At 56.4% G+C, this 17006-nt stretch overlaps 1 protein-coding gene across 1 annotated transcript in view; it reads left to right on the top strand.

Annotated features, from left to right (window-relative positions):
* The window catches only part of LOC123936313 (receptor-type tyrosine-protein phosphatase N2-like), a gene marked incomplete at its 3' end in the record, with an annotated part of 48886 nt that extends 34952 nt beyond the window's left edge, over positions 1–13934 (top strand). The window contains exons 8-11 of the mRNA XM_045996937.1: positions 4644–4763; positions 5686–5852; positions 11613–11666; positions 13870–13934. Of these exons, the coding sequence (XP_045852893.1) occupies positions 4644–4763; positions 5686–5852; positions 11613–11666; positions 13870–13934 (406 nt within the window). The remainder of the gene's footprint in view (positions 1–4643; positions 4764–5685; positions 5853–11612; positions 11667–13869) is intronic.
* Between the last annotated feature and the right edge of the window lie 3072 nt (positions 13935–17006).

The raw sequence follows: 17006 nt of genomic DNA, 5'->3' as shown, positions 1-17006 counted from the left end.
TCCCAGCAGACCTGCACACACTCTCTCTCTCCCCACCCAGGCCCGAGGGAATCCTGATCTGAGGAGGCAGGTGACTGTCCTCCCTCCTCTCGTATTATAGGGGAAGCTGCCCAAACCAGGTCCTTTCCACAGTGGCCGCGTTGATGCGTCACCACCGGAAAGTCAGGCCACCCCGTTCACCGAGCTCAGATACGAGAGGACGACTTGCAGATGGGAGTGGTAGAGCAGGGCACAGGCAGCCTCCCGGCCCAGGACCTGCGACATTCTCCACAGGTTGCAGACTGGTTGTCATCCCCGTTCACCATGGGGCGGCTCAGCCAAGAGGACACCGGCCCATCCCGCCAAACAGATGAGCTCTTTCAGGTGGAACCAGCAGCCAGCAAGTGGGGATGGGGCCCAGAGTCTGCAGCCCAGGTCAGAGGGCCGCCCCATAGAGGGGGTCCCGCTGGTGCACGGTGGACACAAACACAGACACGGTTAGCAACGTGTCACCGAGAAGAAAGCCCTCCCTTTGAGTCCTGTCCCCCACTTTCCAAAGGTCCTCCATTATGAAGCCTTCACCGGGGGCACGCTCTCTTTCCCAAGAGGGATGGGCTGGGTTTAAATAGAGGGTTATATTTATCGCAGTTCTTGCCATGATCCCATGGGAGAGCCCAAGAAGGCAAAGGTTCCCTGTCCTGAGCACTTTCCGCTGGGGGTTGTGGGGAGGAGGTGAGAAGGGGACCCGGGAGGAAGAGTCAAACAAAGCCCAAGCGAGCAGCATGCATACGGCAGGTCCCCAGGGCCCAGACACGGCCAGGGACCGAGTCCATGCATCTGTCCTGCCCTGGAGGCCCTGGGCCTGTGCCTGGTGGAGAGCAGAGGGAGGGAGGAGGCTGGTGCCTGGGCAGTCCACTCCGGCCACACACGGCCCTGTCAGAGGCATCACCGTCAAAGCCTGCAGGAGCGGAGCCAGTGTCCAGAGAAGCCCCAGCCTGGTCCCCAGGGCCAGCCCCAGCCTCCCCCAGATCCAGGGTCCCCGTGGCCTCCTCGTCCCTCTTCCTCAGGGGACCACATCACACCAGGGCTCAGGTCAGAAGTCGGACTCCTAGCCGTCCTCAGAGGCCCCACCTGAGAGTCTGAGCTTGTCCCCAAAGCCCCATCGCTGTGTGATGCTCCTGATGCATTGTCATTGGTCTTCCCCCTGGACACCCTCTAGGTCATGTGTGAAGGGGTCTCCTGCTTCTGGGGCAGCGAGGAGTTGTGGAAGCGGACATTGGCTCCAGAGCCCCGTTAGCTTAGGGACTGGCTGGTTTTCAAGCACATTGTTGGGTTAAATTAAAGGAAATACAGGAACTGAGGAGAGTTCATTTCTTGGGAAAACCCCTTCAGTCCCATGCCAGGGACATGCCAGGATGTTTTACCGCAGATAAATCGTCTCACCGGACTCCCTACACACAAGTTCATCACCTCCCCTCAACGTAGGGCTTGAAACCCCTGATCTGCCAAGCACTTGCGACTCTGCATAGGGAACGCACAGCGGAGAGCCCTGAGTCCTCTCATCAGCCTTCGCATTTGGGCGGGCCTCGGTGAAAGACAGATATCCTGAGTGTCGTCTTCTCTCCTTTAAAAAAAAAAAAGAGATTTATTTATTTGAGAGAGAACAAGATAGCATGAACGGGAAAGAAGCGGAGGGAGAGCGAGAAGCAGGCTCCCCATGGAGCAGAGAGCCCTATGGACACAGGGCTCCATCCCAGGAACCTGAGATCACGACTGAGCCGAAGGCAGACGCTTCACCAACAGAGTCCCCCAGGCACCCCCAGAGCCACCTGAGTTCCTTTTTCAGCTGGTATTCCAGATCACAGCTGAAAACATCCTGGCTGTTCTGCTTTTAAGTGTGTTCCTGGTTCCCTGTCCCCTCCCTCTGTCCCCTCCCTCACCTACCTCCACCCTGCTTTTCTCCCTCCTCCAGGGAGCGTTCTAGATGTCCAAACACTGTGATGAGAACCTGTAGGGACTGCACAGGACTGGATGACGCAGACGTGGCAGGAAGCGTGTGCCCTGGCTCTGGGAACCCCTGCGTGACCAGGGTTCGCGTCCAGCAGCCTCCAGCTAAGTGAGCCGTGCTATCTTCCGTAGAGAATGTGTACCCCGTTCCAGGGACACGACAAGGATTTCTTACTGAGATGCCTTCTTTACGCCTGGTAGGAGGGAATTTCAGAGGTCAAGACTGCCGTGTACAGCCTGTGGGATGGCGGCCATATGACCGGCTGGGGCGCAGGATGTCGGCACCGAATATCACACCGCCAGCGTGGACGGTGTCTTTATCGCTGAGGGAGGCCCATGCGGATGTGCTTGTGCGCCAAATAGCAGGTTGGGTGGGTGCGTTCTGAGCTGTGCGCGGAAGACACGACAGAGGTTTCCCCGCCTGTCCTCAAAGTGGCTTGATGCAGAGCCCGTGACCACAGGAAGCCTGCTGCAGTGCTCAGACCTGGCGTTCGGGGAGGCCGAGGGCGGGTTGGGGGTCTCGACTGCAGAAAGTGTCCCAGACTCTTGTTTTTCCCTTGTGGATGTGTTTCAGACCACGGTAGAGCCAACAGACACCAGTGAGCCCTTAAGGACGAAAACGCAAGTGTTACTAAATCTTATTAACTGACTCCTAAAATGTGAGTCAACTTCATCTTGGCCAGACTTCAGATATCTCTGTTCAAGCTGTAAAAGTAAGTCCAGCACAGAAATGAGCTGCACGGTTAGGCCCGTGGGGGCTACAGCGCCCACGAGAAGAGCTGTCTGCCTCATGTGCCCATGGCTCCAACACCCGTGCACATGGTTCCCATGCTAAGAAAATGAAAAACAAAAAAGCCTTTCTGGCATTGAGCAGGTCCCGGGAAACCTCCTTCCAGGCCTGCCTTTGACAGGATTTTCTTTATTTCCTTTTACAGAAATATTCAAGGGGTCTCTTCTAAACACACGTGTTGTTTTTAGCCAAGCACTCACTAGAACCAGGCATGGTCCTGGCTGCCGGGGAGAGTGGAAATTGTGCCCAGACCAGCCTCTGGTCTTCTCAGAGATGCTGGGCCAGTGGGAGAAAGGCATGAGTACAGAACAAGGATAACAAAGGTAGAAAGGGACACATCACAAGAGATCTAAGTACAGAGAGCAGTTTTATGCCTTGAGGGAGCGGGTGCCTGGCAGAGAACTTGACCTGGGCTCCCTGCGATTTTGGATGGGTCAGCTTTCCTTTCATCAGGTCTCTGTGGGGCTTTCAAAGAGTTTGGTTTGCTGAATAGTTAGTTTTCAAGATGGACTTTGAATGAAGAGACATGGCGGTTTCTTTCCATCTGCTTTAACTAGGCTCGTCTGTGCCCCTGGAACTGCAGGCATGCTCAACTGCTGCATCATCCCGGAGAAGAAGCCTGGGGCAGGCTCCTAGGGACTGGCGGCCAGTGGTGGCACAGGACATTGGGACTGCTCCCAACTCTGCAGTGCACGATTGCCGAAGAAGAGGCCAGCAGGGACCAGATACACCAGAGGCTGCCATGGCCACTGCCTTGGTGCGTGAAGCCATGCCATGGAGGCGTCCCAGGTCTTAGCAGTGGCCCTGGGGCATCCGAGCAGAGGCTCTCCAGCAAGCGGGACCCGGTTCCTCCGAGCACGGCCCCGTTTATACTCAAGAATCATCCCTGAAGGCTCGTGTTCCATCCACGTTGGTGGCCTCATCTGGATCCAGGGTCAGAAGCAGCTGTTTCCCATTTGGGAAATGTCACCAGATGGAGGGAGCTGCGGGCAGGAGGGCAGACCCCCGAAATGCAGTTGCTTGTAAATATTTCTGTGAAGTCCCCGTAACCCACCACAGGCAAAGCATGCTCGTCCGGGCTCTGCAATTCACCAGGCTGACACGCTCCCAGGCACCGCCTCTGCGTGGCCCACAGAACCAGCGGTCTCAGTCTCAGTGACGACACTACAGGGTTAACACGCAGGCCCACAGCCACCAGACTGGGAGCTGGAGAGGAAGCCCTGTGGAGGGCCCAGTGTCTGCCCTCCACCATGTTTGGATGTGTGTCCATCCATTCGCTGTGGCTCGTAACGTGGCTACTGTGAATTGTGTTCATGGCCTAGTGTGGCCATATTCCGTGGAGGTAAATGAAACCCCAGCCATGGCTCTCTGTAAGCAGAGTCTGCTTCCCATAGGACGGCAGCTTCACAAAGCAAAAACGGTTTTCTCGTCATGCAGAAAAATGACAACGACCAAAAAACAGTCGTGCCATCCAGTTTCCATCTGCACTGCATGTGGGAGCAGACGTGCCCGCAGTGGCACTGCTGGGGACAGTGTCAGAGGCCACGCTGCCTGTCCGTACCGTGTGGTAGAAGGTTCCCTCCAAAGGTCCAAAGCTGGGAGGCCAGACGGCTGAACGTGGGTCTCGAGACATTTTAAAAGGTGTGGAATGAGCCACTTGTGGTGTGTTTTTCATATTTTATGGAGCGTGGAAGCTACGGGGTGTATTCAGGGGCAGGAAGCCAGCCACAGAGGAGGCGTGGCCAAAGAGAGGGCAGTGCTCGAGCATGAGCCCCCATGGCCCATGTCAAGGAGCGCAGGGATTGCATGCGTCACGCAGGACCCAGTAGTCACGAGGTGGCCGTGGCCTGTCTCTGTCTCTATCTGCATGGTGTGGGAGAGCAGCTGCATGGTCATCGTGATGCTGACGCCCCTCTCGGATAATGGCGTCCGGCAGTGCTACCATTCCTGGCCCGACAAAGACTCCAACCTCTACCACGTCTACCAGGTACTCCCGCAGAGGACAGGAGCAGGTGGGCAAGCAGGCGTCCCCAGGGTCCCACAGTCCATGGACCCCCAGACCCTCCAAACAGCCGTGCTATGGCGCCCCGGGCTCTGGCATAAATTCTAAAGCTTTAGGGTTCCAAATCCAGACAGAAGGAACCAAAAAACATTTATGTCCCAAGGAGGCCCATGGAGCCAGGCCCCGAGCAATAGACGCTCCTGGGCCTGTTGTAGGAAGAGCCTGCCTGCACGGTGGCCTCCTGCGGCGTTCAAGGCTGTGGAAGCACAGATTCGAGCCTCCTTCCCTTGCCGGACACTCTGTCCACGTCAACGATGAACTGTGCCGACTTGGGCAGCTCAATATGAACCCGCATGAGCGCATGAGCACATTATGTTTAATGTTCTGCATTAAACATCAGTCAGAATGCAGAGTCCCGTGGGGGTAGGGGTGTGAAGACCAGCCCTAGCTCAGAGTCCTGGCTTTTAGGCCACTGAGCATGCCCTTGACCCCGAGAAGCACCCAGCCCCGCTGTCTGCATAAACCCCTTGGTCTCCTCTCCACCTCGAGGTGATAACCACCTGCAGTGAGATTTAAGGTACAGTGGAACCCACTGGTGTTTCTGTTCCAAAGCATAGTTTTTTTTGCAGGTTTAGATGGCTTAGAGATACAAAGGATGAAAGCTAGAATCACTTTGGATTGTAACATAATTTTCTAACAATTTGGCTAATGGACCTGGGTGATATTAAGAACCCACAGTTATCGTTTGCATAAACGCAGTTAAAACTGAGAAGGTAGGAGGGGCCGTCCAGCCACTGCTGACCCGTGTGTGGTCCGGGTAATGTTCGCCCTTCGCTGCTCAGAATGCCATGGTGCTCAGACAATGCTTTACCTTCCCAATGCCCCCCCTCCCCGTCCTCCTGTACAGGTAAATCTTGTCTCCAAGCACATATGGTGTGAGGATTTCCTCATCAGGAGCTTCTACCTGAAGATCCTTCAAAGCAACGAGATGCACACAATGACCCAGTTCCACTTCCTGAGCTGGAATGACCAGGGAGTGCCTTCCTCCGTGAGGTCCCTCCTGGATTTCTGCAGGTATGACAAACAGCCCTGCAAGCAGGGTAACATGATTGGAGTGCAGGCGTGAGAGGAGGGAGCGTGGTCCAACACCAGGTTTCCTGTGTCTAAGGGGTCATTTGCTGTACAACGCACCATCTGTCTGCACTTATAGATCATAAACATACAGTCGACCCCTGAACAGCACGGGCTTGGGGCACCAGCCCCCTGACATCGTGGAAAATACACGTTTAACTTTTGGCTCCCCCAAAACATAACTATAATAAGCCTCTGTTGACTAGAAGCCTCACCAGTGGCACAAGAAGCCAGTCGGCACATCCTGGTTGCTGGGTGTACTGGGCCCTGCGGTCCTGCAGTACAGTACGCCGGAGGAAAGAAACCATCATGAAGAAAATCACAAGGAAGAGAAAATACATTTTCAGTGCTGACCTGTATTTATCGAGGGAAAAAAAAAATTCGGGTGTGAGCGGACCAGCACAGCTCAGAGCCGCGCTGTTCCAGGGTCAGCGATATCTTCCGTATGACACAAAGGAGGGGGAGGGGAAGGGGTTTCGATGATGGTACATAGTACCCGCAAGGTGTTTTCTGGTTTTACAGGAGTTAAAACGGGGGGATGTAGCCATGTTAGAATTGTGGAAATGCGGTCCTTGTTTCTGATAAGATTCTCCAAGTGCTGGAGTCCTGAAGTTCCTGCTTCGCAGGATATTGATGAGGAAAAGGCAGGGTTTTAGTTTGGATAATCTCTGGTCGGACAGGATAATGAGATGTAACAGGCGCGGGCCCAGATCTGGCCTGGGGGGCCTTAGACCTTGGGGGAGAGCACAGATGGAATTAGTGCATGACTGTGTGTTCTAGTGCAGTTTGGAAGCCAACAGTCTGGAAACATCCAGTCTTTGATCACGCCCTACCAGCCAGCTGCCCAGGGGGCTGTCTGGCGCTAGAGGGTGGTTACTGAGCTGTTGACATGAATGCCAGACTCCATCTTTCAGGAAGCTATTGACAAGGCAAAAAAGGGGGGAATTCAGAATGGAAGCTTGGCTTGTCCATTGGACTAGTTGGTAATGGGGGCCAGCACTAGCTGTTGCCTATAGAGGTCAAGAATGAGCAGCCACCCAGCGAGGCAGGTGCTGAGCAGCACGGTGCCCGAGCTCTTGGCTCTGCAGACCCCTCTCACGCTTAACCAGTGGGAAACCTGCCTCATTGCAAAAGCAGGCAGACATCCAGAACAACGAACTAGGAAATAAAGTGCACCTTAGTCCAGCGTGGTTCCCCACCCCAGAGGGATTGATATCCGAGCAGTTACCACCCTTGAGTCTGTGGCCATGTCACGTGAGACAGTGGGGTTTCAGGCTGATCATTCTTTCTAAACGTGGGCTACCTAAGAATCTGACCTAGAGTGCATTTCCTGAGATAGCGTCTTGGGAAGGAGTCATTACTGGCCAAAGGACGTGGCTACAAAGAGAGACCAGCTTCGTCTTTATGCTCACCCAGTGTTCGCACATGTATGCTATGGGTGGACATGGAAATCCATATCCCTATATGGAATGGAACAATACACGACCAGCCCTCAGTGCGTACAACCTGCTCCAAGAAACACGGATGCCCCAAGTTCCCCCTCCCCGGAAGCTTGGGAAATAAGGCTCCAGGAGGTTTTTGTTCAGGTGAAATGTGCCAGTCTATTAGAATCAAAAGCTTTGCGGGCTTGCCTGACTCGGCACCGCCCAGTATTCCAGACCAGCCTGCCTGTCATGGACTCTCTGGATGGTGGGCAGCAGCCACCGCATTCTCAGAGGCATCGTGCTCAGGCACGGATTGCCGCTTTGGGGTTTTCTGGGTAGAAGAACCTCCCAAAAGTCAGCAATCAGAAAGGGGCATTGGCTTCCGGAGACACTGGTCACCTTATGCGGGGTCCCCCCGCCAACCCCATCCCCAACCATGCACCCCGCCTTCCCCTGCTCTGGCCAGGGTGCGTCAGGCACTGAGATGTGTGATTACACAGTTCAGGAGCCCAGAGGGAGCACATTTCCACTTTAAAGGGAAGCCACTGAAGCCAAGAGATAATCAGCATCACATGTGAGGGTTTTGCTTCTTTTTTTTTTAATTTTTAATTTATTTATTTGACAGAGAGAGATCACAAGTAGGCAGAGAGGCAGGCAGAGAGAGAGGTGGAAGCAGGCTCCCCGCTGAGCAGAGAGCCTGATGCGGGGCTCGATCCCAGGACCCTGAGACCATGACCTGAGCTGAAAGCAGAGGCTTTAACCCACTGAGCCACCCAGGCACCCGAGGGCTTTGCTTTTAAAAATTCTCTCTCTAGGGGCGCCTGGGTGGCTCAGTGGGTTAAGCCGCTGCCTTCGGGTCAGGTCATGATCTCAGGGTCCTGGGATCGAGTCCCACATCGGGCTCTCTGCTCGGCAGCGAGCCTGCTTCCCTCTCTCTCTCTCTGCCTGCCTCTCTGTCTGCTTGTGGTCTCTCTCTGTCAAATAAATAAATAAAATCTTTAAAAAAAAATTATCTCTCTCTCCCTCTGTGTCTCTGAGTCTCTCCCTTCTTGCTGTACGCAACGGCACTCACAACGCTGACCCCTGTAGAAATGGACAGACCCTTACTTTGCCAGCTCGTGAGTGGTGGCCAGTGTTATTTTTGTGATGTTGCAGCTGAGCCCAGTTGCATAGTCACAAAAGTGATCATTGGAAGCTGTGACTCTGCTGCAAGGCAGTGTGGGAAGCCCCTTTTCTGAGCCTCTAATGACCTCTGACCATGGCTAGCTGTTGGTTGCATGATGGTTCCTTCTCAGGGACCTAAGGGGTTGGTTTGTATTGCTAATCATTCTTTCTCAGTGAATTCCTCCTGCTGAAATATATATAATATCCATTTTTCCGAACGTTTGCAACCTTTCGCCGACTGCTGATTTGTTCTAATCGAGTCAAACAAGACAGCTGTGTATCGCTTATCTGCATGAACACCCTGCGCCTCTGTCTGGAGTCGACCAGGTGAATGCTTCTGTTGACTGTGTGATGCTGTTACTTTCCTATTTGTGATGTCTTACGTTGTAACGATACAAGCTTCCGATTCTTTGTAAATAAAACTCTCCACCGGGCAGCAAGCTGTATGCACGCTGGACTCCTAGCTGTTCGTAAATATGTTAAGCCAGGGCGGGGTCAGCGTGGAGGGTTAAACCGCAGTGAGCCCTCCCTGGGTCCAGCCGAGGTGGCCTGTCACCGCCCACCAGAGAAAGCAGCTCTCTATTCTGTCACATAAGAGCAGGGACCACAGGGGCACTTACTAGAGAACACCGTCCTCTCTAAGAGCAGTTATCCTCAAAGCACTTTGCCAGAAATGGGGCTGACCAGCTATAAACGGGATGTTGATGCTCTCCTAGCCCCTTATGGTGACTGTTTTCTGAAACCGGTACAGTCTAAACAAGGGAATCTGGGGGCTCGTTCGTTCTTTCTTTCTTTCTTTCTTTCTTTCTTTCTTTCTTTCTTTCTTTCTAATGTACTAGTTCCATGCTCGGCCCCATCAGAAAAAATGCCCCAAACCTGGAGACTGAGCCATGTGTGAGCAGGCAAACGTTGGGTAGAGTCGTTTTAAACCCAGCCTGGACTGCCAAGTAGGAAACGGCCAGAATGCTCGCATCAAAAAGATCCAGTGACCAAGAGATTTCTAGTAAAACCTTGTGTTTGAAACTAAAAGGCCTGTAGGAATGAACCTTCCACAGATCGAGTCTGAGCCTGGGCTTGCTTGATTGGCACGTGCACGCACCGTGTGTGCATACACACGCAGGCAAACGCCAGGTCCGCGGCCATGCACACAGCCTGGGTGGGGGCCAGCGGGCCTCTCGTTGCTCACGTCTGGGGTTCATCCTGTGGGTTTGGCGTCCATTTCGTCAGACCTAAAGCTCATGTTGCCTTTACAACCTGAGTTAAGAATGGGAGTTTGAAGATTTTTTTCCCTAATTTTTAAGTAATCTGTACACCTCACCTGGGGATCGAACTCACGACCCTGAGAGTCGCACACTCCACCAACTGAGCTGGCCAGGTGACCCAAAGTGTAGGAGGCTTTAGAAGGAGAAATTAAGAGATTTATTTTCCAATCCATTTGATTCACAAAGGTCCAAGAATCTTCTGGGCATCCTGGCCCGCCGCTGATTTTAATGAGTGCACTCGTACCTTCTTCACCTTCCCGCTAAACTCTTACACTGCAATGACCTCGCAAGTGAGAAAAAGCTCCAGCAGAAATAGCGATGTGGTCACAGGGATCCTCAGCAATTGTTCCTCCACGTTTCTGGGTCTTCTCATTTTTAAGATGGTTTTGGGTGGTCTGCACGTTCCACACAGTGCGGGAGGCAGCCCTGATCAAGGGCTACCCCAGTGGCTTCCGGCATGGCCCATCTTTGGGGTGCATTGCACCCAGGTACCCCTTTGTTTTTGGGGGGCCGTGTGGACCTCACTCTGTTCAGCCCGTACAGGAACTAGGAGCAGCCAGCTCTGCTCTGGGGGTGGACGTGGAAACACGTGCTGGGTGCCTGGGCGGTCTGCCAGCTCCCTACTGCACACAACCCCCACCTCCCGACCCCTCAGTTCTGGGATTTCAGGACGAGGCCACCAATTGAGAGAATATGAGCTTCCAGCTGACCCTGTGCTGGGCAGCAAGCCTTTACAAAGAACGGTGACGTTTTCCCATGTCTGGTGCAAGGAAAAAGATTTTTTTTTTTTTCTGCACTGTCATTTGTTTTCAATTTTGCTTCATGTCATACACTGTAGAAATTCATAGGGAGTATTTTAGAACACAGCCCCGCACACGTTATTCCACTGACTTTTTTCTCTGCAGAAATATTTTATTGAGAATTCCGAAGCACTTCGTAAACACGCTTAGTTGTTTCATGCTTCACTGACTTCCGACAAACTTGGAGTTCATACAGTGCGTTTGAAATCGGTGCTTTGCTTTGATTTAGGGCTCGGTGACAAAATAATCTATATTGTTGTTAATTTTTCTAAACTGTGGTCTAAAATCTGCACAGCAGAGTTGCTTGTAAACACACACATATACATACAAAGGAATTACTTGTCTCCACTGTGGTTTCTTAGCGATGTAGAGCTCCCACCGATGGACAGAGCCAAGAGGCCCTGTGAGATGCTGGAGACGATAGTTGTGTTACGTTCCAGTATGATGTCTAGGGTGTAAGAAACTTGGTGCATAAATGGCAGAACTCAAACATTTTATTTTTTTTAATTTTTTTTTTATTTATTGACAGAGAGAGAGATCACAAGTAGACAGAGAGGCAGGCAGAGAGAGAAGGGGAAGCAGGCTCCCCGCTGAGTGGAGAACCCGATGTGGGGCTCGATCCCAGGACCCTGAGATCATGACCTGAGCCGAAGGCAGTGGCTTAACCCACTGAGCCACCCAGGCACCCCAAGAACTCAAACATTTTAGCAAGGAATCTAGATATTCCCATCGCCACTAAGCAGCCCAGGTGACTGGAGCCTTAGATGGGGCAGTGGGACAGGCTGGTGACAGAGGCTGTGGGTTCCTGCTGGGAAAGGGGAAGTGTGGAAATGTAAGAACTGCTTTTAAAGCTCTGTTTAATCCCTTGATATTGAACAGAAAAATAAATCTTTGAAAATGTGTGTGTAATTTTGATTCTCTTTGTTAAAAGAGGCTACGGTTGCAAAACGATGTCACAGACGCAGTTGTTGGTGTGGGCTTAGGACTTTGTCTGCAAAACCGAAGACAGGAGTCATAGTGCATAACCATGATTTCTGTCCCTTTTTATTTCAGAAAAGTAAACAAGAGCTACAGGGGCCGTTCTTGTCCAATAATTGTTCACTGCAGGCAAGTACCACTCCTCACGTGAATTGCCCCTTGCTCGCTACCTGAGAAGGAGTCACAGTTACATTCCCATGTTGAGCTTTCTTGCTGCCTCACACGCACAGCTAATGGCCCTGCTGAAGGAGACCAGGCTGCAGACGGCTGCTTGTGCCCCGCTGGGCTGGTCCACCCGCCTGGGCCGCCACCACACACGCATGTCCTCACGCCCATTTGTTCTCAGGCCCGCACGCTGCCCGCACACAAACACCATGGGATGGTGTTTTCCATCCGTGGCCTTGTCTCTGCCGCCAGCTCACTTAGCTGAGGTTTGGAACCGAGAGGCTGGGACGTGCTTGGGGCCCGTCGGGAGCAGGGGCAGAGTCGGGAATTAGCACAGGGTTGGCCTCACCCAGCTTAGGATGCGAGTCTGGCCATGGAGTAAAACCCGGGGGCTCCTCAAGCCCGTTGGACCCACACAGACAAGCAGAGTTCCCACCAGAAGGCCATGTCACGGTGCCCTCTCGTCAGGGCCTCACACCCACCTCCTTGGGGTAGAGAACCGTGCTCCGATTTGTGGAAGTGTCTTACAGCACGTTCCCTTCTGCTGGGATAGAAAGGAGCTCTCCAAGGATCAGACACCCAGTCTGTCCGTGCGGTGGGGAAGTGTACGTGTGTGTGCATGTGTCAGTGTGCCTGTCGGGTGTGTGTCTGTCAGGTGTGTGCCTGTGAGTGTGTTTGTCAGGTGTGTGCATGTCCCTGTGAGATGTGTGTCTGTGTATGAGTGTGCCTGTTGTGTGCATCTCTGTGTCTGTCGGGTGCCTGCCTCCGTGTGTGTGTGCATGTGTGTGTGTGTTGGGTACGTGTCTGAGTGTGTGTGTGTGTGCCGTGTGTGTGCATGGGTTCATGCCTCTGTGTGTGTGTGTCAGGTGCATGTGTGTGTGTTTGGTGTGTGAGTGTGTCTGTGCCAGTGCACGTGGCATGTCCCTGCGTGTGTCCATGTGCATCCCTGGGGTCTGTGATGAGGACCTGAGCCAGCCGTGGTCTGGGGCCCTCGGAGAGCAGAGAGAAGAGGCTGGAGGCACAGGTGCCCCGCGGCCGCAGCAGTGGCCAGTGTGTGCGGGTGTCCGAGCAGCCTTGGGAAGGAGGCCCATCCAAACCAGGACAGCTAGGTGTCACCTGGGGAGCAGCACGGACGGGGCGATGAGCGAGCTCCCCACATGCACAGACCCTGCGGGTCCCCGCAGCTTTTCCAGCCATGGGTCTGAGGGTCTGGTAAAGCCAGAGCCTGTGAGACTTTCCCACAAAGGCCACCCAAGGCCCCGCCATCTCTCCCGGGACCGTGGTCACATAATTCCTGATCCTGAAGTGGGTACGACCACCTCAGCTAGGAGTATGCATGTGACAGTCCCCATCTAGCAGCTGCTTTGGGAGTGGGAACTCATGGCCTCTTGGTGAGGGGAGACATGCTCTCACGCCTCACAAAGCAGCTGCCTTCCCCAGAAAGGGCCCTCCCTGCCCTCTGAGGGCTGCTGCCCTCTCCCAGGGACGCTGCAGTCACAGCTGGGGTGACATTGCTCACCGCCAGTGCAGACACCCTCAGCACGGACCCAGCCAGACTCATGTGTTGTTTATTCTGACGAAACCGACCATGTCTTTGGCCAGAGAGGGAGGAAAAGGGGAGACAGGATCAAATCTGTACAAACACACAGCTAATCCCTCTGCCGCTGATCAGCTCCCCGCCGGCCTTCCTCCCCTTTCTCCCCTTCCTCCTCCTCTTCCCCCTCCCTTCAGCTTCCCTCATCCCCTTCCCCCTCCTTCACCCCTTCCTCCTCCCCCTCATTCCCTTCCTCCTCCCTCTCCCTCCTCTTTCTCCTCCTCCTCCCCTTCTTCCTCTTTCCCTCCCCTGTCCTTTTCCCTTTCCTCCTCCACCCCAACCCTCCTCTTTCTCTTTCCTCTCCTCCCCCCTCTTCCCTTTCTCCTCCCATTCTCTCTCTCCTCCACTTCTCTGCCCTCTACCCCTCCTCCCCTTCCTCTTCCCCTTCCTTCTCCCCCTCCCATCCTGTTACTCTTCCTCATCCCACTTTCTTCGTCTTTCTCTCCAAATCAAGTCTCCCTCTCCCCTCGTGAGCCTCACTCAAACGCGGAGGGAAATACACTGTCCCTGGCTTTGCTGGACATGGGGGTCCCATGGCCGGCGGTGTTCTCATGTCTCCCCTTCCGTTGGCAGCAACAGCGCAGGCAGGAGCAGCACCTACGTCCTGATCGACATGGTTCTCAACAAGATGGCCAAGGGTGAGGCGGGCAGGGCTGCTGCTTTGTGGCAGCTGAGCCAGGACCGCGTTGCCATGGCAACCTGGGGGGACTCTTCTCCTTGGCCTTGGTCCCTTTCCTGGGTCACATGAAAGCCATCCGCGTGAGCAGGGTGTTTCTCGGGCTGGTGCCTGTGGCCAGGGCAGTACTCAGCCCAGTGCAGGGTGGGGATAAGCAGTCGCTGCCTGGGGCCCGGGGAGCCTCCCTGCAGAGGCCGAGCCAGCCGCGGGCTCAGCCACCTGAGCAGCCCCAGTGTCCTCCGCGCCCTCTGTGCAAGCCTCCCTGTTGCCACAGCTGGGTGAGCAGGGTGCCATGGTCTTCCCCTCTGCGGCCCCTCGCACTCTGGTCCGCACACTTCACCCCTGCTGCACCTGACCCCGGGAGGAGGAGGCTCGGGTCTGGCACTGGGGGCCTACGTGGCCGCCAGCGGCTCGGCAGGGGCAGAGCTTCGGCCCCTGCCCCCTGGGCCCCCCAGATGTGTGGACGCTGAGCTGCTCTGGTCACTGGGACACGCTCTCCAGACCGAAGCTGGGGGGCATCTCTTCAGAGACCAGGGAGAACACCCCACAGTCACTTTTGGGGAAGGATACACATGGGACCCAGCTCTTGGAGAGTCCTGGTGAGTTCCCACTGCAACTCAGGAAACACTGCTCTTCCCATCATGCCCGTCTGCGGCCCATGGGACCTGGAAGGAGGGCCCGCCAAGGCGGGGATCCCGCCATCCCTCTCACCCGAGAACAGAACATTCTCTTGGTCTGTACACACACGGGCACACACTTGCATGTTATCCCAGCCTTCCGGGACAGCCGTCCTTCATCGTGTGTCCAGAAGCAGGAGCAGGTGCTGATTACAGAGATGATTTTCAGTGTGTGTTCCCGCAGATGCCGGCGAGCCCAAACTAAGCACTTTCCTTACCCCACTCTCTTCTGGTGAAAAAGGAGGAGAAAAGCGGACCACACTGTTAGGGTCCGTGATCAAAGGAACGAGACTGACACAAAGCGAAAATCAAGCAAAGTTTTATTTCGCGCCATGCATCAGAAACCAAACTACATTAGAAACCAAACTGCATTAGAAACCAAACTACATTAGAAACCAAACTGCATTAGAAACCAAACTACATTAGAAACCAAACTGCATTAGAAACCAAACCGACTGGTAGGTGCCCGAGTCTTGCTGGGGACCACCACCTCCCAGTCGCTGGGGTCCCCCCTGGAGGCTCCCTGCCTCACCCTCACTGTACCACAGACCCACTCCCGGCATGGCTGCACCGTTGGCTCTTGAGAGGCTGCTCCTGATGGCAGCGCTGCCTGAGGCGGCGTGGCTGCTTGCGGTGGTGCTGCTGCTGATACTCTGGCTCAGGGTGGCGTCGCTCGTGGCATCGCAGTGGCGCGGCTGCCACTGCTGCTCTGGTGCAGTGCTGCTTGCGGTGGTGCTGCTGCCGCTGCTGCTCTGGGCGGTGCACGGGGCGATGCCGCTCGCTGTGGCGCCGCTGCCGCTGCTGCTCTGGGCAGTGCACGGGGCGATGCCGCTCGCTGTGGCGCCGCTGCCGCTCGCAGTGGTGCACGGGGCGATGCCGCTCGCTGTGGCGCCGCTGCCGCTGCTGCTCTGGGCGGTGCACGGGGCGATGCCGCTCGCTGTGCGCCGCTGCCGCTGCTGCTCTTGGCGGTGCATGGGGCGATGCCGCTGGAGTTGGCGCCGCTGCTGCTGCTGCTCTGGGCGGTGCAGTGCATGGGGCGATGCTGCTGGAGTTGGCGCCGCTGCTGCTGCTGCTCTGGGCGGTGCGGTGCAGGGGGCGACGCCGCTTGAGGTGGCGCCGCCACCGCTGCTGCTCTGGGCGGTGCACGGGGCGATGCCGCTCGCTGTGGCGCCGCTGCCGCTGCTGCTCTGGGCGGTGCACGGGGCGATGCCGCTCGCTGTGGCGCCGCTGCCGCTGCTGCTCTTGGCGGTGCATGGGGCGATGCCGCTGGAGTTGGCGCCGCCACCGCTGCTGCTCTGGGCGGTGCACGGGGCGATGCCGCTCGCTGTGGCGCCGCTGCCGCTGCTGCTCTTGGCGGTGCATGGGGCGATGCCGCTGGAGTTGGCGCCGCTGCTGCTGCTGCTCTGGGCGGTGCAGTGCAGGGGGCTATGCCACTTGAGGTGGCGCCGCTGCTGCTGCTGCTCTGGGCGGTGCGGTGCAGGGGGCGATGCCGCTTGAGGTGGCGCCGCCACCGCTGCTGCTCTGGGCGGTGCACGGGGCGATGCCGCTCGCTGTGGCGCCGCTGCCGCTGCTGCTCTTGGCGGTGCATGGGGCGATGCCGCTGGAGTTGGCGCCGCTGCTGCTGCTGCTCTGGGCGGTGCAGTGCAGGGGGCTATGCCACTTGAGGTGGCGCCGCTGCTGCTGCTGCTCTGGGCGGTGCGGTGCAGGGGGGGATGCCGCTTGAGGTGGCCACCGCTGCTGCTCTGGGCGGTGCACGGGGCGATGCCGCTCGCTGTGGCGCCGCTGCCGCTGCTGCTCTTGGCGGTGCATGGGGCGATGCCGCTGGAGTTGGCGCCGCTGCTGCTGCTGCTCTGGGCGGTGCGGTGCAGGGGGCGACGCCGCTTGAAGTGGCGCCGCCACCGCTGCTGCTCTGGGCGGTGCACGGGGCGATGCCGCTGCCGCTGCTGCTCGCAGTGGTGCACGGGGCGGCGCCGCTCGTGTTACAGTTCAAGGCGGCGCCGCTGGAACTGCTGCTCTGGTGCACGAGGCGGTGCCGCGTGCTGTGGCGCCGCTGCCGCAGCTGCTCTGGGCGGTGCGGTGCAGGGGGCGACGCCGCTTGAAGTGGCGCCGCCACCGCTGCTGCTCTGGGCGGTGCACGGGGCGATGCCGCTGCCGCTGCTGCTCGCAGTGGTGCACGGGGCGGCGCCGCTCGTGTTACCGTTCAAGGCGGCGCCGCTGGAACTGCTGCTCTGGTGCACGAGGCGGTGCCGCGTGCTGTGGCGCCGCTGCCGCGGCTGCTCTGGGCGGTGCATGGGACGATGCCGCTGGCTGTGGCGCCGCTGCCGCTCGCGGTGGTGCACCGGGTGGTGCCGCTTCCG

The sequence above is a fragment of the Meles meles genome, unplaced genomic scaffold, assembly GCF_922984935.1.
Source record: "Meles meles unplaced genomic scaffold, mMelMel3.1 paternal haplotype, whole genome shotgun sequence".
NCBI classification, from domain to species: domain Eukaryota; kingdom Metazoa; phylum Chordata; class Mammalia; order Carnivora; family Mustelidae; genus Meles; species Meles meles.
Note: the sequence above shows the minus strand (reverse complement) of the source record. Positions and strands in the feature narration are given on the sequence as shown.